Source organism: Pyrgilauda ruficollis, unplaced genomic scaffold, assembly GCF_017590135.1.
Source record: "Pyrgilauda ruficollis isolate IOZ18807 unplaced genomic scaffold, ASM1759013v1 scaffold177, whole genome shotgun sequence".
Taxonomy (NCBI): Eukaryota; Metazoa; Chordata; class Aves; order Passeriformes; family Passeridae; genus Pyrgilauda; species Pyrgilauda ruficollis.
The window spans coordinates 607479-631685 of NW_024516653.1; the positions used below are offsets into that span (position 1 = coordinate 607479).

The 24207-nt window shown below is 42.0% G+C and overlaps 1 protein-coding gene across 1 annotated transcript in view; it reads left to right on the top strand.

The window, feature by feature from the left end:
• The window catches only part of MARCHF3 (membrane associated ring-CH-type finger 3), a 31893-nt gene extending 11489 nt beyond the window's left edge, over positions 1-20404 (top strand). Inside the window, exons 4-5 of the mRNA XM_041464270.1 lie at positions 14217-14426; positions 19645-20404. Of these exons, the coding sequence (XP_041320204.1) occupies positions 14217-14426; positions 19645-19803 (369 nt within the window). The 3' untranslated portion in view covers positions 19804-20404. The remainder of the gene's footprint in view (positions 1-14216; positions 14427-19644) is intronic.
• The last annotated feature ends 3803 nt before the right edge of the window (positions 20405-24207 follow it).

Sequence of the window (24207 nt, forward strand, 5' to 3'; positions counted from 1 at the left end):
ATTAACAATACAAAGCTCATAAGCAAAACAGCATGACTAAGAGAAAAAATAAAGTCAGGATAATTACAGCAATATTGGGCAGAAATTAACTTCAGTTTTTCCCTGCTGTGTTGCTGGCTATGAAGCCTATATGAGTAAGGTAAAATAAATTTAAAACCCCTGTAAAACGTACACCTATGCATGAAGTACTTAAGGTGAGCTTACATTATAAATTAAAACCTCACAAAGCCTTACACTGAAATATGAATTCATTTCCTGTGCAAGGACTTTGAGTCACGACGTTTTTATCTGTTGGGATTATTTTTACTTATTTTTCCTCTCCACCGTTCAGTGAAGCAAGTCATTAGCATTAAATTACTGTAAAGAACAGACACCAGATTTGCTGCAGGTAGTTTATAAAAGGATCACACCTCAAGCCAGAAGGAAAATAAATGGTTCCTCAGCCAGGAAAACTTTCATAAATCAAAGTTTGGAGGAACTACAGCTGTCCATAGAGCGTGTTAGGGCTGGGAGCAGATAATTAAGGTGTGTCTGTCCTCCTTCCTTTCTTGGCCCAAAAAGAGCAGATTAAAAGGGCAAGGTGACAGAGACATTTTTGTACCTAGTTATCTCTGGCTGTGAAAATAATCCCCCTAAGACCAACTCACACAGGGAGAATTGGAAGCAGCCATGTAGATTTCCAGTAGAAGTATGCCTGAGTTAAAAAAGGTATTAAAATTTTTTTTAAAAGTAATAAACTCCCCAGCACAGACTTAAAACCATAAACTCTCCAAGATGCATTGTTTGGATCTATTTATTCCTAATGGAGGGAAATGCAGAGACCAAACCAGAATGCTCATTTTCCTTTAAAGAGAAATTAGGTAGCTGTTTTATGTTCCCTGCAGCAAGGATTTGCTACAATGCACAAATCTTTCTTATAGTACTGGCAGCAGGAGTGCAAACAACAGCAGCCCACTCCCCGTAAAAAAAAAAAAAAAAAATTAAATTACTTGTCACTGAACAGACGAGTTCAAACATTCACATCTGTAACTGCTCATCCCTAAATTTATTACAATCAAGGGCAAAAAATACTCAAGGAAAGTTCCCAGGAGAAAGTAACTGAGCAATCAGATTTGCTTCAAGAATGAGCAAGATGGGGGAAAGATGCTAGAGTTTCCAAAGGCACAGCTTGCTCTGTTTCAGGTAATGGGTTTGGTGACTTTTCTTTGGGCATCATGGTTCTGTAAAATAGTCCTGAAATGCCCAGTTGTCATCTATCTCTGTCCTTCCTGCTGGCAGCATTTCCTAGCACTGACAGGAGCCAGTCAAAGTTTACATTTTCTAGGAAAATAAAAGTGGTAAGATTTATTGCTTCTGTCTTTACTTGTAGACCTATCAAGAATTTATTGTCTGTCATGTCTTTGCTTCCCATATATTTGAGCTTGTAGATCAGGGCATTTACAATGTCTTGAAATAAGTTTTGCCAATAGCCAATCTGCTTTGCTTTTGTTGTAAAATGTGAAATGTGATTTCTGTTGTTTTTTTTCTTGAATGCATATATTTGTCTGCATAACTGGGAATACAGTCATCCAAAACAGAATGAGAGCATTGCAAATACACACAGATAGAAAGACACACAGCTTTTCCCATAGTTCCACAAAATCTTTTTTCTTGACACATCCTGAAATCTTTTAACTGATACAAGCATCTCCAGATGTATAAATTAAAAGTGGCTAGTAGAAAAACAGAACAGCAGTGAGCCAGACTAATGTTAAAAAATTACACTGTTGTGTAATTGGACCTGCTAGACATTTGATAGATTTTTTTAGTGCCATTTAGCCAGCTCTGCTGTTTGTTTTCCCTGCCAGAGAATTACTGATCCTTTATAAGAAGCTGAGTGTGTGTAATCCAGAAACATGAAACCACATCTATGAACCACTGTGTTAATGCTGCTTGGTGGGGCTTTGTGTATCAGAATCCTGGGATGGTTTGGGCTGGAAGGGACCTTAAATCCCATCCAGTGCCCCCCTGCCATGGCAGGGACACTTTCCACCGTCCCAGGCTGCTCCCAGCCCCATCAAACCTGGCCAGGAACGCTCCCAACAGTCCATGATCAAATCCATCTCTCCCCAGTTGAGACAGAAGGCTGTTCTGGGAGACTCTTTTTGCAGAAATCCAGGTAAATTTCATCTGTAGCCCTTCTCTTGTCCACTGGTGTGGTCACCCCACTGGGCTGGTCAGGCAGGACTTGTCCCTGGAGAGGGATTTGGCTGCCCCAAATCCCGCCCTGAGCTCCATGAGCCTCAGCAGCGCTTCCAGAGGCTCTGTCCCCTCCCCTCCCCAGGCACAGAGGGGAATTCAGCTCGGGGTTCCCAGGCTCTTCCTTTCCACCTTTTTCAAGGCAGGTGCAATATTTCCCTTTTTTCAGCCACCTGGGATCTCACCTGACTGCCAGCACATTTCCAGTGTCATGGACAACTCCCCCAGCCAATTCCCTGGGGAGCCTGTGTCACTGTCATATTTTCTGGAAAAATCCCTTTGCCAGGATTTTTCTCCTGGGAAGCCGAGAAGCCTCAGAGAAAAAGGAAAACAATATTATCTCATTTTCTTCTGCAGTGTTTTGCTGCTTTGGGATGTGGTTTGGACATTGTTCACCAACAGGTGATTGTTTCATTGGTTTCATGTGAATTAATTTTACTTATTGGCCAATTATGGCCAAGCTGTGTTGGACTCTGAAGAGAGAGTCAGGAGTTTTTCATTAGTATCTTTTGGCCTTCTGTCTGTATCCTTTCTAGAATAGAATAGAATAGAATAGAATAGAATAGAATAGAATAGAATAGAATAGAATAGAATAGAATAGAATAGAATAGAATAGAATAGAATAGAATAGAATAGAATAGAATAGAATAGAATAGAATAGAATAGAATAGAACAGAATAGAATAGTAAATTAGCCTTCTAAGACCATGGAGTCAGATTCGTCATTCCTTTCTTCGTCTGGGAACCCCCACAAATACAAGAACCCTGGGCTCCATCCCATCAGGTCCCACAGAGCTGAGCATTTCCAGGTTCCTCAGCTGGCCCTGAGCAGGATCTTTGCTCCCAGTTGGGTTTGCTCCTGCTCTCCATCCTCCTGGAGGGCTGGGAGCAGAGGTTCCCACTGGAGACAGAAAAGCTGTTGGGTACCTCAGGCTTCTCCCCATCCCCTGTCACCTGTCTGCCAGGGCTGTTTGGATGGGGAAAACACCTCCTGTGACCTTCCTTTTGTGGTTCATGAAGCTCTAGAATGTTCTGTTGCTCTTTCCCCCTTCCCAGGTTCAGTTCCATCTTCACCTTGGCCCTCCTGAGCCCAACCCTCCACATCCTCTTAGAGAATTTAATCTCTGGACTCTTCCCAGGTCACCTGTCCTTGCTTTCACTGCCTGTGCATTTATTTGCTTCTTCCCCTTTCCTTTGGCCAGCAGGTTCCCTCTGACCCATGCTGGTCTCTTGCCTTCCCTGCCCAATTTATTGCTCCTGGTTTTTTTTCTTGCTCCTGTTTTTCAGTTGGCAAATGACCCAAGGTCTAAATTGAAAATTGAGTTGTGGTGTGGCAGCAACAACCTGTGGTGGCCTCCTCACACTGAGGAAGCAACCCTGGGTGGTAGCTATCTGTGCTGTAATTTACTCTTTCTAGAAAACAAAACAAAACAAAAAATAAATTTTTATTCTACACCATCCTTACAATGGAAAATGTAATCTTTCTCCTTTCAGAAACACGCAGAATAATGCAAAATTTATTCGCTATTTCAAAAAGAAGCCTTGGCTCATTGAGAAATCCACATTTAAAATATTTCCTGCAATTTGAGTTAAAACAGACTAAATAAGAGCAGACTCATTTAGAAAGAAGCCACAATATTGGTACAATAACATTACAGAGTTCAAATAATTTTGATTGCAACTCTCAAAAACACTCTTTGAGACCAAAGAAACATTTCTGTGAGCTGTCACCATGGCCATTCTAAAGGCACCCACTAAAGGCAATATCACTGTGTCAGTAACAGAATGGTTGATATAAGGAGGAGACCCAAAAACTGGAGCATAAATTTTTTTTCTGCCAAAAAGTAACTGTCAAATGTTCATTTTCCTTGGCAAAACCTTAACCTAGGAAAGTTTCAAGTCACCCAAAATCTTTCATGACACTGAAAACAAGCATATATACCATTCTAGCCTGGGAGATTTTATTTTTTAGTTACATGTAGTTAAGCCAAGTTTCAAAACATTGCACTGAAAAATGTTAAAATGGATATTTCAAGTAAAAATATCATCAGAAAAAAAAATGCTCAGATGCAGTATTTGGAGATGGACAATAAATGGGAGGAGGAGGAGGAGCAACAAATGGTCCTCCTGATTTTAAAAAAGTTCTTCATTCCAGAGAGCTATTATTTGAAAAAAAAAAAAAAAAAAAAAAAAAAAAAAGAGGGAATATCAGCCTTTCTGTACTTAAAGCCCAAGGCAAAATGCTCCCATTGGTAGCAGAAAACAGAAAACACAGTAATTTCCATCACTTCAGCTTGTGTACAGCCTGCTTCCACCAGGACTCACTGCTGAGCCATCAGCGTGAAAATGACAAAATGAACCGATAAGTTCTGATGTGCAATGAGCTATTTTTTGCTCAAAGGACAATGCATTTAGGGGAGATAATTCCTTCCTCTACTCCCAGATCGGTGGTGTGGCTCCAGCAATGTTTAAAATCACTTCTCCAAGGAAAATGAAGTGAACCAGACGGGGCTCTCCAGCAGAAACAGATGGCAGCCTTAGGAGCTGATCAGGAAAAACACTGTGCACACACTTTGCTTTTGCCTTTGTGAGTCATCTAATTGAAGTTAGACCTGCAGAGATGAGTACTTCCAGGACTTGGCCTTTGGCAGTGGTGGGGCAGCCCAGAATCTGTGGAGGTGTTTTACAGCAGCGCTCTGCTGGCAGCTCGTTTTGGGTTAGGATAGATAAATTCAGGGAGTCTGAGCCTCGCCAGGGGTTCTGGTCCTTGGCTGCTGCTTGCTCCATTGATTTCCTCCTCCAATTTCAACTCTGCTTGTTGAAGTGACTGCAGCAAATCTTTCTCTGTGTGGGGTGGAGAAGTTCACAGTGTTTTGTCACTTTGAATGCAGTAAATCAAAAATCTCTTTCAGTTTGTAAGCAAGTTCCTTCTCAGAACTCTCAGCTTTTAAGGGTTTTAGCCTAAGCTGCTGTTCTTGGGAGGCTCCTCCAGAGATGGGTCTTCTGAAGGATGGGGATTTTTTTTTCTGATTCTTATCCTAAATTTATTTGGGGACAACAGTTATCCATCTGTTCTTAACCCAGCCTTGTCCCTCAGCTTAAGTAGCACTTTTACTTCACTGATGGCCCCTTTCACTTCTCCCTTCTGGCTTTCCTCAAGATTAGAGAGTGACTTTGTTGAGATAAATGTTAACCCCCCATGTCTGAGGTGCTGGAGTCTCAAAGGGTTTCTTGGCTTGTCTCAGTCACGAGCCAAGAGTGGATTTTGCATCAGGCGCTGTGCTTAAAATTCTTGAAATATAGTTTTTGCTGCCATTGCTGAAGTTATTTCTTGTCTTGTTACTTCAGCTCCAGTTGCCTGTGGATCAGGCACAGGGAACACTGATAACTTTAAGATTTCACTTCACAAATAGCCAGGCAGGCCAGCATTTTACATCAAACATTTTTTATGTTTGACCCTTTTTATACCTCCTTGTTTTCTTCCTTCCCCTGCTCTCCTAAATGGAAATTACCACTCTGAGAGTCTGGATTTATTGCAGAAATAATTGGGCACACTGACAGATTTTAACAGGACAGATTTCAGGGTGCCACAGTGCAGATCTGACAGCTTCATCTGGCCTTACATCTCGCTCTTGGCCAGCAGGGTAGTCCATACCATACTGCCACAGTAATTAATCAGCTCAGGGCTTTGTTAGGGTCCCTGTGTGGGTATGAGTTGCACAAAAGGATCTGCTGACTTAGCTTTTTAGCCATAAAGTAACTTGACAGTGTCCATTCCACTCCCAAAACAAATGGCTGAAACCTAGGAAAAAAAGCAGATTTGGAAGCAGGTGTGCACTGCTTCAGGAGAAAAATAAGTGCTGTGACTGAAATCTGTACAACCACTGAAATTGCTTAATCTTTGCTTTTGACTTATACTTCAGAGCTATAATGAAATCCTTCCAGCTTTTTGAGGTTAGACTGTAGAATTGTGATGGCTTTATTTATTATTTAATACTACTCTTGCCTGTCACAGCCTCATCCAATATTTGAATTGCTTGGGTTTGACTCTTTGTTGGTGTGCCACAGGGCATCAGGAGCAGGCAGCCACCAGCTCCACAGCACTTTAATCTGCTCAAACTTTCAGTCAGGTTTGATGGCACAGTGAAAAATGCTGCCTTAATTCAGGTGTGTGTAGGGACAGTCACAGGGATAGCAGCACGTGCCTTGACGTGTGTGCTCCCTCCCCTGCATTCCTGATGTTCTTTCCTCCTTGCTCTGAACTGGGAACTATTTCTTGCACTACCTGGGTGGCACGGGTGCCAAAATTTTTAAGTCTGTCCTGGGAAAGTGGTGGACACCTGCAATTCCTGTTGAGGTCAAGGAGAAGTGTACAAATGCCCGGCGTTTCTCTTCCAGGTCACCTTTCAAACAAGTGCTTTTTCACAAAACCTCTTTTTTTTTTTTTTTTTTTTTTTTTTTTTTTTTTTTTTTTTCTTTGAATGTGTTCTATCATTGCTTTGACCTGCAACCAGCTCTCCTGAACACAACACCAAGAGTGGAATTTTCTTTGAGGCACATCCACTGATCTCTGCTGCCTTCTTTGGAGAGCATTTCCTTCCAGTCTGTTTGCAGAGGTTGGCACCAAAGCTCCTCAAATGGCCCGAGCTGTGCCCAGCCTCACACAGAACGGTCAGTAAATCCCTGCCACCTGATTTCCCAGATGATGAATATGGAGCCTCCCTGAGCTCCACAAGCTTCCAGAGGCTCTGTCCCCTCCCCTCCCCAGGCACAGAGGGGAATTCAGCTCGGGGTTCCCAGGCTCTTCCTTTCCACCTTTTTCAAGGCAGGTGCAATATTTCCCTTTTTTCAGCCACCTGGGATCTCACCTGACTGCCAGCACATTTCCAGTGTCATGGACAACTCCCCCAGCCAATTCCCTGGGGAGCCTGTGTCACTGTCATATTTTCTGGAAAAATCCCTTTGCCAGGATTTTTCTCCTGGGAAGCCGAGAAGCCTCAGAGAAAAAGGAAAACAATATTATCTCATTTTCTTCTGCAGTGTTTTGCTGCTTTGGGATGTGGTTTGGACATTGTTCACCAACAGGTGATTGTTTCATTGGTTTCATGTGAATTAATTTTACTTATTGGCCAATTATGGCCAAGCTGTGTTGGACTCTGAAGAGAGAGTCAGGAGTTTTTCATTAGTATCTTTTGGCCTTCTGTCTGTATCCTTTCTAGAATAGAATAGAATAGAATAGAATAGAATAGAATAGAATAGAATAGAATAGAATAGAATAGAATAGAATAGAATAGAATAGAATAGAATAGAATAGAATAGAATAGAATAGAATAGAATAGAATAGAATAGAATAGAACAGAATAGAATAGTAAATTAGCCTTCTAAGACCATGGAGTCAGATTCGTCATTCCTTTCTTCGTCTGGGAACCCCCACAAATACAAGAACCCTGGGCTCCATCCCATCAGGTCCCACAGAGCTGAGCATTTCCAGGTTCCTCAGCTGGCCCTGAGCAGGATCTTTGCTCCCAGTTGGGTTTGCTCCTGCTCTCCATCCTCCTGGAGGGCTGGGAGCAGAGGTTCCCACTGGAGACAGAAAAGCTGTTGGGTACCTCAGGCTTCTCCCCATCCCCTGTCACCTGTCTGCCAGGGCTGTTTGGATGGGGAAAACACCTCCTGTGACCTTCCTTTTGTGGTTCATGAAGCTCTAGAATGTTCTGTTGCTCTTTCCCCCTTCCCAGGTTCAGTTCCATCTTCACCTTGGCCCTCCTGAGCCCAACCCTCCACATCCTCTTAGAGAATTTAATCTCTGGACTCTTCCCAGGTCACCTGTCCTTGCTTTCACTGCCTGTGCATTTATTTGCTTCTTCCCCTTTCCTTTGGCCAGCAGGTTCCCTCTGACCCATGCTGGTCTCTTGCCTTCCCTGCCCAATTTATTGCTCCTGGTTTTTTTTCTTGCTCCTGTTTTTCAGTTGGCAAATGACCCAAGGTCTAAATTGAAAATTGAGTTGTGGTGTGGCAGCAACAACCTGTGGTGGCCTCCTCACACTGAGGAAGCAACCCTGGGTGGTAGCTATCTGTGCTGTAATTTACTCTTTCTAGAAAACAAAACAAAACAAAAAATAAATTTTTATTCTACACCATCCTTACAATGGAAAATGTAATCTTTCTCCTTTCAGAAACACGCAGAATAATGCAAAATTTATTCGCTATTTCAAAAAGAAGCCTTGGCTCATTGAGAAATCCACATTTAAAATATTTCCTGCAATTTGAGTTAAAACAGACTAAATAAGAGCAGACTCATTTAGAAAGAAGCCACAATATTGGTACAATAACATTACAGAGTTCAAATAATTTTGATTGCAACTCTCAAAAACACTCTTTGAGACCAAAGAAACATTTCTGTGAGCTGTCACCATGGCCATTCTAAAGGCACCCACTAAAGGCAATATCACTGTGTCAGTAACAGAATGGTTGATATAAGGAGGAGACCCAAAAACTGGAGCATAAATTTTTTTTCTGCCAAAAAGTAACTGTCAAATGTTCATTTTCCTTGGCAAAACCTTAACCTAGGAAAGTTTCAAGTCACCCAAAATCTTTCATGACACTGAAAACAAGCATATATACCATTCTAGCCTGGGAGATTTTATTTTTTAGTTACATGTAGTTAAGCCAAGTTTCAAAACATTGCACTGAAAAATGTTAAAATGGATATTTCAAGTAAAAATATCATCAGAAAAAAAAATGCTCAGATGCAGTATTTGGAGATGGACAATAAATGGGAGGAGGAGGAGGAGCAACAAATGGTCCTCCTGATTTTAAAAAAGTTCTTCATTCCAGAAAGCTATTTTTTAAAAAAAAAAAAAAAAAAAAAAAAAAAAAAGAGGGAATATCAGCCTTTCTGTACTTAAAGCCCAAGGCAAAATGCTCCCATTGGTAGCAGAAAACAGAAAACACAGTAATTTCCATCACTTCAGCTTGTGTACAGCCTGCTTCCACCAGGACTCACTGCTGAGCCATCAGCGTGAAAATGACAAAATGAACCGATAAGTTCTGATGTGCAATGAGCTATTTTTTGCTCAAAGGACAATGCATTTAGGGGAGATAATTCCTTCCTCTACTCCCAGATCGGTGGTGTGGCTCCAGCAATGTTTAAAATCACTTCTCCAAGGAAAATGAAGTGAACCAGACGGGGCTCTCCAGCAGAAACAGATGGCAGCCTTAGGAGCTGATCAGGAAAAACACTGTGCACACACTTTGCTTTTGCCTTTGTGAGTCATCTAATTGAAGTTAGACCTGCAGAGATGAGTACTTCCAGGACTTGGCCTTTGGCAGTGGTGGGGCAGCCCAGAATCTGTGGAGGTGTTTTACAGCAGCGCTCTGCTGGCAGCTCGTTTTGGGTTAGGATAGATAAATTCAGGGAGTCTGAGCCTCGCCAGGGGTTCTGGTCCTTGGCTGCTGCTTGCTCCATTGATTTCCTCCTCCAATTTCAACTCTGCTTGTTGAAGTGACTGCAGCAAATCTTTCTCTGTGTGGGGTGGAGAAGTTCACAGTGTTTTGTCACTTTGAATGCAGTAAATCAAAAATCTCTTTCAGTTTGTAAGCAAGTTCCTTCTCAGAACTCTCAGCTTTTAAGGGTTTTAGCCTAAGCTGCTGTTCTTGGGAGGCTCCTCCAGAGATGGGTCTTCTGAAGGATGGGGATTTTTTTTTCTGATTCTTATCCTAAATTTATTTGGGGACAACAGTTATCCATCTGTTCTTAACCCAGCCTTGTCCCTCAGCTTAAGTAGCACTTTTACTTCACTGATGGCCCCTTTCACTTCTCCCTTCTGGCTTTCCTCAAGATTAGAGAGTGACTTTGTTGAGATAAATGTTAACCCCCCATGTCTGAGGTGCTGGAGTCTCAAAGGGTTTCTTGGCTTGTCTCAGTCACGAGCCAAGAGTGGATTTTGCATCAGGCGCTGTGCTTAAAATTCTTGAAATATAGTTTTTGCTGCCATTGCTGAAGTTATTTCTTGTCTTGTTACTTCAGCTCCAGTTGCCTGTGGATCAGGCACAGGGAACACTGATAACTTTAAGATTTCACTTCACAAATAGCCAGGCAGGCCAGCATTTTACATCAAACATTTTTTATGTTTGACCCTTTTTATACCTCCTTGTTTTCTTCCTTCCCCTGCTCTCCTAAATGGAAATTACCACTCTGAGAGTCTGGATTTATTGCAGAAATAATTGGGCACACTGACAGATTTTAACAGGACAGATTTCAGGGTGCCACAGTGCAGATCTGACAGCTTCATCTGGCCTTACATCTCGCTCTTGGCCAGCAGGGTAGTCCATACCATACTGCCACAGTAATTAATCAGCTCAGGGCTTTGTTAGGGTCCCTGTGTGGGTATGAGTTGCACAAAAGGATCTGCTGACTTAGCTTTTTAGCCATAAAGTAACTTGACAGTGTCCATTCCACTCCCAAAACAAATGGCTGAAACCTAGGAAAAAAAGCAGATTTGGAAGCAGGTGTGCACTGCTTCAGGAGAAAAATAAGTGCTGTGACTGAAATCTGTACAACCACTGAAATTGCTTAATCTTTGCTTTTGACTTATACTTCAGAGCTATAATGAAATCCTTCCAGCTTTTTGAGGTTAGACTGTAGAATTGTGATGGCTTTATTTATTATTTAATACTACTCTTGCCTGTCACAGCCTCATCCAATATTTGAATTGCTTGGGTTTGACTCTTTGTTGGTGTGCCACAGGGCATCAGGAGCAGGCAGCCACCAGCTCCACAGCACTTTAATCTGCTCAAACTTTCAGTCAGGTTTGATGGCACAGTGAAAAATGCTGCCTTAATTCAGGTGTGTGTAGGGACAGTCACAGGGATAGCAGCACGTGCCTTGACGTGTGTGCTCCCTCCCCTGCATTCCTGATGTTCTTTCCTCCTTGCTCTGAACTGGGAACTATTTCTTGCACTACCTGGGTGGCACGGGTGCCAAAATTTTTAAGTCTGTCCTGGGAAAGTGGTGGACACCTGCAATTCCTGTTGAGGTCAAGGAGAAGTGTACAAATGCCCGGCGTTTCTCTTCCAGGTCACCTTTCAAACAAGTGCTTTTTCACAAAACCTCTTTTTTTTTTTTTTTTTTTTTTTTTTTTTTTTTTTTTTTTTCTTTCCTTTAAAACCTTTACAAGCGCAATCTCTGCTATCAGGTGCTTTCAGCTCCTCTCGTTTTTTTGGTGGTTTCACATTCAGGGACTCCTGGAAATGGAAAAAAAGGGGAAGGTTGCTTTTCAGAAGCATCCAGGTACAACCTGGAGCTGTTGTGCACAAACCCTCGGGAATGTTTTTAAGTAAATGGATAGAAAGCTCCAAGGAAAGTAGTGTGAGACTTTTGCTCACTTTTTAGCATTCTCTTTAAAGCTACAGCAAAATAAAAAGATGCTAAAATGTAAATGCATGTCCCCTTGTTTTGCACAAGCTCTGCTGAAGAAAACTCTGCTTGCAGCCCATTTCTGTTCTCCCCCTCATACTGATGGGGTGGAGGGGTGAGGAAATGGCTGTGTTGGGGCTTAGCTGCTTCTTGGGGTAAACTGACCACAGCTGGCTACTGTCTTTCATGGTTAAGGAGAGGAAAAAACCAGTTTTGAGCTTCCCTCTTTAATTGGCATCTTCCCTTACAACTTCTTGCTCACAGTAATGTGTAGCTGGTTTAAATTGCTTTGCACTTCCTTGGTGTTTCAGAAGTATTCAAGCAAGTTAAAAACATACATCCTGAAAAAAAAAAAAAAGAAAAAGAAAAAAGAAAAAAGGTTTACAAATGTATTTTTTTTTTTGTTCTAAATTCCTGAGTTGTACATGAGACAGGACTTCTACTGCCAATGTGTAACACACTTACAGAAATAAGAGGACCGAAGTGTTTAGGGATGCATGAGCCTCATCTGGTTCTGCTGGCCCCAAAAACCCACAAAAGGATGCTGCAGAACAGGTTTGACCAAACCCTGCAGCTCACATTGGCAAAAGGTACAGGGCTGGGTAGTTTTCCTGTTCAAATATTGACTTGTGCGGTGAGGTTTGGCTTGGTTTATTTTATTTTATTTTTTTAATCCAAAGACCTCAATGTACTGTTGTAGGAACTTCTTTCACCTCTGCTATCTCAAATCCTGTTTATAGAAATGTGGGTGTGTGGGCTTGATAGCTGTTTAACCCTAACCTTTGCTTCAGCAGCTGACTTTCAGGCACTCTGTTTCTCAAGATTAATACCCTTTTAATAAAAATAACCTTGTGTGCATTGAACTCTGCTTAAATGTGGGGGTATCTGAAAACAAGTTGAAAGTGGCTTTGCGAATGTTATGAGCAGAATGTAAAAAAAAAAACCCAAAAAAATTCCTAAAATAGCATGGAAAATGTTAAAATATTTTCTGCACTTTTACACATTAAGAAGGGAGTTTTTCAAAGGAGCCAGTGGGCAAATGCTAGGGGAAGCACTACATAAAACACTTTTCAAGGCAGCCTTTACCACAGCTGAATAAATTATATGGTGGGTACAGATAAAGGTGGACACCAGCAGGAAGAAAGTGGGAGAAATTCAGGTCTCTAGTGCTGCCTAAAAACAAAAGAAAAAAATACTAACAGTGGTAAGATAAAAAGCAGTTCTTTAATGAAAGCTTTCAGGTGCACAAAGTGTAGGTATGCAAGTGAGTAATACAGGATTTCTACAATTTTAATAAGGTTAATTAATTAGTATATTTAGCAGGTATATGCAATAAGAGACTTGTTGCCCCGGGGTCCATCCCTTGGAGTTGGTCCAGGGGGTTGTTTACTCTATATTTTGTGGTGAAAAACAAGGATCCTGGTTAGATATTCTCTTATTGAGAGTGTGGTTAAACAGAATTCCAAGAGCCTGTTAGAAAGGGTTGGCTTCTTATTCTGAAATGTGAGAGAGGGCAGGAAAAGTGTCGGGGATGAAGAGAGACGGGGAAGACTGATTCAGTGATCAGAATCCAAACACTTATATTCTATTTCAGGGAGACTAGTAATGTGTACTACAATGATTGGGTTAGGGATCACATAAACAAACTTATGCATTTTAAACATCTCTCTTGCTTGCAGAGGTCTGGTGTAATTTTCTTTTTCTGGTAAACCCGTCTGATTGAATCTTCTTGCAATCCTCAAAGTTCCATTTGCTTTAGCCAAGGCATGATGTTATCAAATCTCTTATGTTAACCAGGTCCAAAGCTCATCATTCGTCTTGTGTCCCCAACATTTCCCCCTTTCTTTTCAACCAAAACCACTCCTTTAATGGCCTTATTAATTAATCTACGCACAAATTGAAAGGTATCATGATTAATACAATTGTCACATACATACCTATCCTGAAAATAATATTTTAGCTAAAAACTCCTGCCACTGAAAGGCTCAGGCTTGATCATTATAAATTGAAAACATTCCTGATGGCAGCCACATTACTGTATTTGGAAAGACTGCCAGAAGTGTAATTGTACCAAAAGGTTTGATTCTTTTACACGGGGTGACAGGGAGATACATTTAAAAAATTTCAGACTGATTTCTTCCCATGTATTTAAAATTAACATAAAAACCCACTTTCACAGAACGCAGGAACTCTGATTCTTGGGGTTCCAAGGGTGTTTCAGGAGGGCAAGGCATCACATTTGATGCGACTTGATTTGCTTTCAAAGTTTTTAGTGTAAATATTAGCGTAGGGTTCTGGAGGAGCTATAGAAAAGCGCTAGGAACTACAGAGCTATACATTAAATGTAAATGTAAGTGTAAATAATGATGATGATGATGATGATAATAATAATGTATAGAGCTATACATGAAAAATCTACAGATCCATGAGAGGCATCCCAGGGGGACACCAAAAGCCGTGTCCTGCGCGTCCAGTCCTCGAAGGGGTGGGTTTGTGCTTTAAGCTGAGGGCAAAACCTCCTCCCTGTGCTGACTCCTGCCTTGGCTGTGTTGTGCCTGCAGTGGCTGAGGAACCCGGGCCCCCAGCATGAGAAGAGGACTCTCTTTGGGGACATGGTGTGCTTCTTGTTCATCACCCCGCTGGCGACCGTCTCCGGCTGGCTGTGCCTGCGAGGAGCCGTGGACCACCTGCACTTTAGCAGTAGGCTGGAAGCTGTTGGCCTCATTGCACTCACTGTGGCACTCTTCACTATTTACCTCTTTTGGACCCTGGTAAGTGTCAGGGCTTTTTTTTAAATCACAGGGGGAAAGGGAAAGAGCGAACGGGAAAATTGATGGCACGGAGCGCTCTGGATCATTGCACGGAGTTTTGCTTCTGTTTGCCTCCTGTGCTGGTGAGCCCAAACTGCACCTGCAAGAAACCTCTTGGTTCCACACCATTCAAGCTCCCCGGGACACCAGAAAGACAGTTTGCTTTGGGGTAAGGGTTCTCAAACCCCAAGGCTTCCAAAATTGAATGACAGAACTAAGATTATGAGTGTGTCGTTTCAATAGAAGTATGTAATATCACATGGTGGGAATTAGAGTTTAAGGCTTTAGAATATAGTGATATATATAAAACCAGATAGAGATTTTAGGGTGGAGACTAGCCCTTCTTCTTCACCTTCTTCTTCACTTTCTTCTTCATGAGTTTAGGTAGTATTGTGTAATCAATAAAAAAGTCCACGTGTGGGCCACAACTAGTTATTAAGTTAAAAGTAAAAATAATTTGAATGTCATTTCTTAATTAGACAGTTGGTCCTTAAAAAAACCTTGCAAAGAGAGAGATACAGCTCCATTTTTAGTTTGTTAGAGGGAAGTACTATAGAACTCACAGTTTGTGGGACTGCGGTAGAGATAAAACTAATATCTGACTCCAAACAAAAAATACTGTCTCATACATTTAATTTCAACCATAACAAAAAACTCCAGAGAATCCATGCTACAGGAGGGAGTTTCACCAAATGTAATGTGCAAAGGGTGAAGGCACAGCACACACACACAAAAACTATTCAGGTGAACAACTCGGCTGCCACAGAGGATTCAGATTTCATTGTAATGCAACATCTTGCCAATTTTACAATTCAGAAGTGTTGGGCGTGGGGGAAGTCAGAACACACACGTGCCCAGGTCTGTAAAGACAGAGCTGCTTTTCCAGTGCGGGTTAAATTGCATCCTGCACCCCAGCACGAGTCAGTCTCATGCCAGTCCATGCTGAGAGCCACTTGCTCTGTGTCAGGGTGTTGAGCAGAGATAATTTACTGGCCCCAGTGCGCTGACAGGCAGCTGGCCCGGCAGAAATGGGAGGAACACAGGGGACAGCTGCCAAAATGGGTGTTTATCAGGCCATGGTGTAGCAGCTCAGTGAGAAGCCCAGGTTAATGCTGTTTTTGACACTTCACACCTCTTTTTGAGGAGTGGGAAGGGTGGGGTGGATGCTCAGATGGTCCAGGCTGTGCTGCTGGGGCAGGAAAAGCCCAACCTGCCCTGGCATGGCCACATGGCCAGCACACAGCTCTGCCCCTCTCTGGCTATGGCCATACTCTAGCCCAGATGTAAGAGCCTAAATGAGAGATGTGGGACTCCAGGCAGCTCTTCCAAATGCAGGTTATTACATCCAAGAGGTTACAGCAGCCCAGGGTCGTGGGTGACAGAGCCTGTGCCTACAGCTGTCAGCTGCAGCTGCAGGCAGCCCTGGAGACCCTTTAATTTTGGGACTCCAAATACTGTACAAATACTGTACAATACAAATCTTAATGCTGTGTTAAGATGCTCTTCTTTGCCGAGCATCTTAATACAGTAGAACCAATCTATACCTTGACTTTTATCTATAGCCTATCATAACTACTATAATTACCATATTCATGTTACTATTCTCCAATCAGTAAAAGTTAGTACATTACAGTTTAAGCTAGAAGTTGTTTTTCAGTTTTCATGCAGTGGAAAATTCTGAGACCCTTTTTCTACTTGCAACATTTGCTGACTTGTTTGCCTGTGCTATTTTCCTGCTTGGGGAAAACATCTTCTTGTTTGAGGTGGGTTTATCCTTTGCTCTAAGTCATAAAAGCCCCTTCTAACTAACATGCTCTTTGTCTCCTTGGCTATCCACTAAGACTGGCTCAGCAATTATTTTCTTCTATATCAAAACTTGCTTCCATCTCTATTCCTTCTTCAGATTCTACATTCAAAAATCTCTCTGCCAAGCATCCTTATCTGTGAGACTTTCTTGTCAAACTTTCATCCTTCCCAACACCCAGACCCCTTCCAGCACATTTGGGCCTGTGTAAGCTGCTGAGGAGGTGGCACTTTTAAAAAGCTGCATTGGTGGAGCAAGAAACCCCCCTGTGCTGAGCCCTGAGGAAAAGGGGGTGTGAGGGGAAGACAAAAACCCCACACTTCCTCACAAGTACCTCCCAGAAAGCTGTGAAAGGGAAATCTCATTTGCACATTTGTGAACCCTGTCTCACCCACGGAGGAGTGCAGGCAGTGCTCCACAGGAGGGAAAGCTCAGTGTTTTGCCTCAGCCTCGTGCAGTTCATCTTTTTTGTTGTTTTCTGCTTTTCTGTGAGGCAGCAGCACTCTCCTGAGACAGGCCATGTACTCCACTTGTTTTTCCTGCAGTGCTGGGTGTAGATGTGCCTGGCAGGTACGCAAGCAAATATTGTTCAAATTTCCTTTGTGTACGGCTGTCTTAGGTACAAAAATGCCGAACAATTTACCTAGCACACTTAATTCAGAGCCACCAAATTGTTAGAAGTGGTAAAAGGCCTTTTTTCAGGTAGATTTCATTAGGTATGACACAATCTTGCTTATTAAGACTGCTGCAGCATCCCAGCTTTGGTCCCTATCCCTGGGTGTTGCATTTGCAGAGTTAAGAGGCAAAAATCCCTTATGTTCACTTTGTAAATTTTACCCCTCCTAAAGCACATGGAGAAATGTGCTATTTTCTCTTGGAGAACATGCTAGTGGTACTGAGCCTGATGTAAATGCATACCTTGCTTGATTTAATCAAAATTCAGTATTTCTGATGCTCTCTCAGTTGTGGACAGCTTGATAATGGTAATTCCATTTTAAATTGTTATTTGGGGCAGTAGGAGATGGATGGGCCAGGGGAGCACTGTGCTCTCTTGAGAAGGGCAAGGCAGGAAGGCTTTTAGGGGAGTGAATCATCAAATGATTGAGGCTGGGAGGCAAAATAACCTTCCTTTCGGTGATGTAGGAAAGCCCCAGCCTGGGTTGGCCTCGGGGAGGGCTCCAGGCTCCCCTTGTAGTGCAGGAAGGAATGGTCCCCCACACACAGAAGTGTTAATTCCACAGAATTCTTCAGCAGCATGTGCCTTGTCACTTTCAGGAGTGGGAGAATCCTGTGGCACAGCCGTGGCTGTGCAGGGAATAGGTTCAGTGCTGAGGGGTAAATGACACGCAGGATGATACAATATTCCTTTAGGCCCTGGGGAAACGAAGAGAGCTACAACTTTGTTTTACTTCCAGTAAATCAGCCTTCCTTCTCCGGAGGCAAAAGCTGGCATACAGATTATTTACACACCACAGTTGTCCCAGTGAGCAGTGAACAGCAGGGATGCTATTTTTGGCATCCCAGAAGCTGTTTTATCCCTCCCTCTAAAACAGACAATTTCTCCATAAAACACTGTTGCTTTTACTCTGTATTTTTAACACACACACACACACACACACACACACACACACCAAAAAAGGCACCTGGTCCTCTCAAGAAGAAAGCTCCAGACACAAAAAGGGGATTGTTGCTTAAACTAAGACTTCAGGGCCACACTTTGCTCTCTCTTGTATAATACACATACCTAGTTTAACAATGCAGATATTGCTCAAAAACCTCATCTTGTGCTGCTTGAAAACCCAACCTGAACTCCAGCTCACTCTCCTGAAGCTGCCACTGCATTTTACAGGGCATCCCCCTTTGCAGATGTTGGGGAGTTTTCACCCTCCTCACTACTCCAAGTGACTTCTGCTGCTCCTGCAGTGTCTTTTGAGAAGAGATTTCTCACATTCCTTCATACACCCTGCTCCACAGAAACAGAAGGTGCAGGATGCTTTCCTTCAGGGGGAAGAGAGGAGGCTGAAAGTTGGGGGAATCAATCGGAAGAGCTGTCTTTGCCAAAAACTGCTTAGTAAACCAAAGCCTTATAGGTTTCTCTCAAGACAGCTGCAAAAAGATCTAATTAAAAAAAAAAAAAAAAAAAGAAAAAGGATTTTTAGCCATTTTAGGACATTATTGAAAGGTAAATTTCTTTAGTTCTTTAGTTATTTTTGCAGTAAGCAAGGATATGGTGCATGGGTCAACTCCTGCCTGCAGCTCAAGAAGAAAACCATCATCACTTGGCAGATTTCTCTCAAAATTTACAGTTTTTTGTTAGTTTTTGTTTCTTTGTTTTTTTTTTTTTGTTTTTTTAAACTGCATATACACATCCTCTTACACAGCTGCAACTCTCACAACGCTTGTCTGCCACTAAAACAAGTTGTGAACTATTTTTTAAAAACCTGAGGCCGGGCTACCTTGCATCTCCACAGCCATCACACATTTCTCTTCCACAAAAAGGTTGGAATTACCTGACAACAACAAAAAATAATTTCCAGACACAATCTCAGTTGAGACACACACTTTGTCATCTCATTGACTCTGTGCAAGCCCAACTTTGATGCATTCAGCAGTAAAATATTACAAGGTAGAACACACCTGTCTTCATCTGCCTGCAAACAATTACACTCTTTGTCAATTTGGCAACCTGAAACAAGAGAGGATATCCCAAATTCTCATTCCATGTGTGCCAGCAGCTCTTGAGAAAGGCAGAGGCAGGATGTCTGATTTTTCAGGCTGTGAAAAAAGGGGAATGGGAGGTAAAGTAGTCACAGGCTGCTTTTCTCCTCTGCTGCGGCACCTCAGGGCATGGTGGGTTGTCTCCATGATATTTTCTGAAAAATCCTTTTTGCTAGGATTTTTCTCCTATTCTAGCTGAGAAGCCTCAGAAAAGAAATGTAAACAATTAACTGTCTGATGGCTGTGGAACGTGGGCTGGACATTGTTTACCAACAGGGGCACCTTTGGTCCACGTGAGTTGTTTCTACTTAATAACAAATCAAAGATGTGTCAGAGTCTGAGAGTCATGAGCTTTTGTTATCATTCCATTCCTGTCCTTTCTAGCCTTCTGATGGATCCTTTCTCTCTGTTCTTTTTAGTATAGTTTTAGTGTAGCATTTTGATATAATATCATAACATAATAAATCAGTCTTCTGAAACATGGAGTCAAGATTCTCCTCTCTTCCCTTGTCCTGGGACCCTCGAACACAACCATAGTGGGTCTCTCTTTTCACCAGTTCTCCCCCATTTTTGTCACACTGGGAGGCATCTGGAGCCCCAGCTGAGCCCTTGCAGGGTGGCAGTGAGTGAAGGCAGCTCTGTCCCTTCTGTCCCCAGGTGTCCTTCAGGTACCACTGCCGGCTGTACCACGAGTGGCGTCGGAACAATCAGCGGGTGATGCTCCTCATCCCGAAATCTGCCAACGTCCCCTGCACCCAGCAGTCCCTGCTGGGCCTGCAGCCCCTCAAAAGGAGCTCCAAGGAGACAATCGTGTGATTTGGGGTGCAGCTGCACACTGAAGGTGGTTTTGGTTTGTTTTTTTTTTCCACCTCAGACCTGTCGGGGTCGGGCAGCGTCCAGCACCCAGGAATGTGCAATTTGGATTTACAGACTGACTGCAGAGGGATAAGTCACAGTCAGAGTTCAAGTGGTGGATGCTGCAGTCATCTGTGGCATCTGCTAAGCTGCCAAACGTGTTTAGTGAGCAGGGACCCTATGGATTCTGCAAATAGGTTAATTGTTGCGTCATCGAGTGATGCAAACTTTTTTTTATTGTTTAAAGTATTAAACTATGGTAATTAACAATGCAAAACAGGTTTTAAAAGTGCTTTGTTTCTATGATTTCTTGTTCCTACAGTGCTGTTTCTTTAGGCAGCTGGACAGTAACCAATATTTATTTCTGCTTCCTAAAGCACAGCAATGGCATTTCCTCATTTGATTTTATCTGCAGGTCCATTATACCAATGTTTTGATTATTAAAATCTGTGTATAATGAGCTCTACAAATTGGCACATTATTTAAATGCTACAAAGTGATTGGAAAATTGTATTACCCATTTCCTATTTGGCAGGGAAGGTCTGACAGGAAGATTCTTCAGTTATGACTCTAGCATGCGCAAGAGAAAAATTACACAAATTGCAATAATCTTCCTGTCAAAAGTATTACAGCACATAGCACTCAGGAAAAAAAAAAAAGATATTGTACTTTTCCATAAAGAAGCACTATATTCTTCAGTGAAATGCACATTCTGCTGGTGTGAATTCAAACTTAGCCAACATATCCTGCATTTATACCAGGCTGAATTTAACTCTGCAGCTTACTTTTGTATAGGGAAAGCTCTGCATACATAATGAATGAGATCATCAGATAAGTTTTAGGAAGCAGGGACTCATCTTGCATGAAGAACAGCATTATTTTAAAGCAGCAGAAACTCCAGCTTGACAGGTAGGATTTGGCAGAGTGTGTGCAAACCCTGACCTCTCATGGTAGCACTGAGACCAAAAAAAAAAAAAAAAAAAATTAAAAATATTTAATACACAGTCTTCTATGGTGACCAAATTGAATTTGGAGTGTAAAATCAGACCTTATTCCTGGGTGACTTTATCTGCTTCCCTTTGGTTTTATGCCTAATTCATTCAGCAATTCTTCACTCCCAGAAGAGACACACTTATTTTAAATAACTACACAAAATCTCATTACCAAATGCTGTTGGAATTAGAAATCGATACAGAGCCCCTCTGAACAGATGCATTTCTTAGAATTGTGCATGGATGGCAGTGCCATCATGTGCTTTGTTTTCCAAAAACTGCAGGAACTGGAAATCAAAAGGAAGATGTAGCAGGAAGGCTAATAATTTGTTATTCATAAAGTTCAAGGTATTATGGGTATTTACCACCAGACAAGAAGTTATTTGATGTTTTGTGTGAGCTCTGTGGGGGTGAAAAAAGCTTAGTACACAAAGCCAGATCTGTTAAATTTCTTTATTCTGTCTGTGGACCAGTCTAGCTGTGAGCATGTTATTTAACGATGTTCTTTGTGACTGTCAGTCATGGGGATAGGAGAATCACGGGGATATAAAGCAATAACAGCCTCATTCCAACAGAAAGGCACTTAGACAACGAGCCAAGGTGGGTAGGGAAGTCATGAACCTGCAGATCAGCCTGACAAGGCTGGGGTCGCTCGTGTTTGGCTGTGAATAACTGCTTCTCTTCCAGGGAAAACTAAACAAGGATCTGAAGATAAGGATATCACAATCTCTGTGACAGCCTGAAACCTGTAGAGCTTTATTTTATTTTTATACCTCTTCCCAGTGGTAAATATTTGTAATGAAGACTGAACATGCACTTAAGTTGAATTCCAGATTTAAAAAAAAAAAATCTGCTGGCCAGGGGCAAAGAAATAAAGGAAATCTAGCTGGGTCAGGATGCTGTCAGTGTTTTAATGCCTACAACACATACTTTAAGTAAGGTTTATTCAGAACTTTATTACTGCTCTCGAATTCTTTGAAAGACTTGTTTTTCCTAGTGAGTGCTATTGTTGGCTTTGCCTCATGAAACCAAAAATCAGGGTGATAGGGAATTAAGAGGCAAAACATTCAGGGAAACATTTATTCAAGTGAAGCTGCAAGGTCTGTGCACAGACATCAGCACAGTGGCTTGGCCCAGCTCATCTGTGCAATTTTAAGGTTTTTTTAAATTTTTTTGTTGTTGTTGTTGTTGGTTTTTGTTTTTTGGTTTTTTTTTTTTTTTTTTTTTTTGGTTTTTTTTTTTTGTTTTTTTTTTTTTTTTTTTTTTTGTGTTTTTTTTTGTTTGGTTTTGGTTTGTTTTTTTTTTTAGTGTAAAGACATCTTTACTTACCTGAAGAAGGCATATTGAAGCAGACAGAGATTAAAAGCATGGTCCAGTCACAGTAGTGCCCCATGGTTTTTCTTGAGGAAAAAAAAAAGTGGCAGAAAACATCCAGTCAGACACTTACCACTGCATTAAACCCATGGAACAAAAAAAAAGCATACTTGTATTCTTCCTTGCTTTTTCTAAAACACAAGAACTGGGAGGTGAGAGAGATTACTCCTTAATCCCACTCCTGCTCTAAAGATTTACAGACAGAAGGATCTCCCAGATGGGAGCTGATTTTTCCTCCACGAGTTGATGCTGTAGATGCCACACCAACCCCAAATTTCCACAAAAAACTGGATTATTACAGCAGATTATTAAAAACAGATTATTACAGAATATTTTCTACAACAGCAGCAACACCCATTTCTGTCTGAGTAAAAGTGAAAAGACAAAATTAACCACAGCAGAAGCCACAGCCAGCAAAGCTCCTGGCAGTACAATGACAGTTTTGTTATGCTCTCCTTAAAAAACAAAGTTAATTAAAGAACATAATTAATGGCAGGATGAGTGACCATCTTTTTATCTTTTTAAAATGCCACTCAACTTCTCTCTCAGCAGCTCTATGCTTTCTTCTCATGCAGCTGACTTGGTAATTTACATTTCTTTTCCAGATAAGAAGTTACATGTAAGGAACAGCATTCAACAGTATTTGAGCCAGTATTTTAAGTTGCAAATGATAAAAGCAGCCTGTTCTGATTCAGTGTGATGAGTGTAATGCAAAATGAGGAAGTTTTACTTTTTTTATATAGTCTTTCCCCTGCAGGACTTGCCTATCACATTACATAAAGATTTAGAAATACCCCAGTTTTCTGTTCAGCTGGAAGGAAGTCACAACAGAAGCAGTTATTAAAGATACTTCAGTTTTTGGTGTTGTTTGGCGTTTCTTTTCGTTACTCAACTGAACAGTTCTGCCTGACTGAGACCTCAAAATGTCGTTTACATTTCATTTATTTAAACCAGCTTTGCACCACTACAAAGTCACACAGGGCAAAGTGACAACTCTGCATAAAGGGACCCGGAGCCAATAAATGCAACTGGCCTTTGATGCAATGGGTACCATCAGAAAGAGGTTTGAGAACAGATACTGGGGCAGACTCATGCACTGAGAGAGCTAAAGAAGCTCTCCCTTTGGAACAAACAGAAAAACCCGATCTGTTAATAATTAAATATCTTTACTTGTTACTTCTCATGAGATGGCGCCTCATTTAACACACAACTGGTTAATTAAAGAAGCATTTTCCTTGCAAGCAGAACTGAGCCCTGCCTCTTTACTGCCAATTATTGGGTATTCAAAAGTATCTTTAAAACTACAGTGCCAACTCATGGAATCAGGCAATTTTTAAGGGTGGAAAGGACGATGCATTGAGTGCAACCACGGACCCAGCACCACCACGCTGAGCACAAACCACGTCCCCAGGTGCCACATCCACAGGTTTTGCTGAACACTCACGGGGATGGTAATTCCACCACTTCCCTAGGCAGCCCATTCCACCCCTTCAGTGAAGGAGCTTTTCCTAACATCCAGTTTAAACCCTGCCTGGAGCTGCAGGGGTTGTTGTGACCCGAGGGCAGGACCCAGCACTTCCCCTGGTTGTCCCTGACCCCACTGGCCTCATCCCATGGATCCAGCCTGTCCAGAGCCTCTGCAGAGCCCTCCTGGCCTCCAGCAGATCCAATTCAGTGTTATCCAGAACTCCAATGCAGTGTTATCTCCAAATTTACTGAGGGAAAACTCCAGATCAATAAAGATAAATAATAACCAGAGCTCGTCCCAGCACTGCTGATGACACCTCACTGATCCACTCTGTTATTCCACATTTCAAACTTAGTTTCACTTGCATTTCCAAACGAGACAGCTTTTTTAAAAAACCATGGGTTATATCTTAACCCTTAACCTGCTTTCAGGTATTAAATCTTCTGCTGACAGCCTCTCCTCCACACCTGCTTGTGGCAAGGCTACAAAACACTCGTCCTCAGTTTGGGGTTGAAAGGTTACAAAACCAAA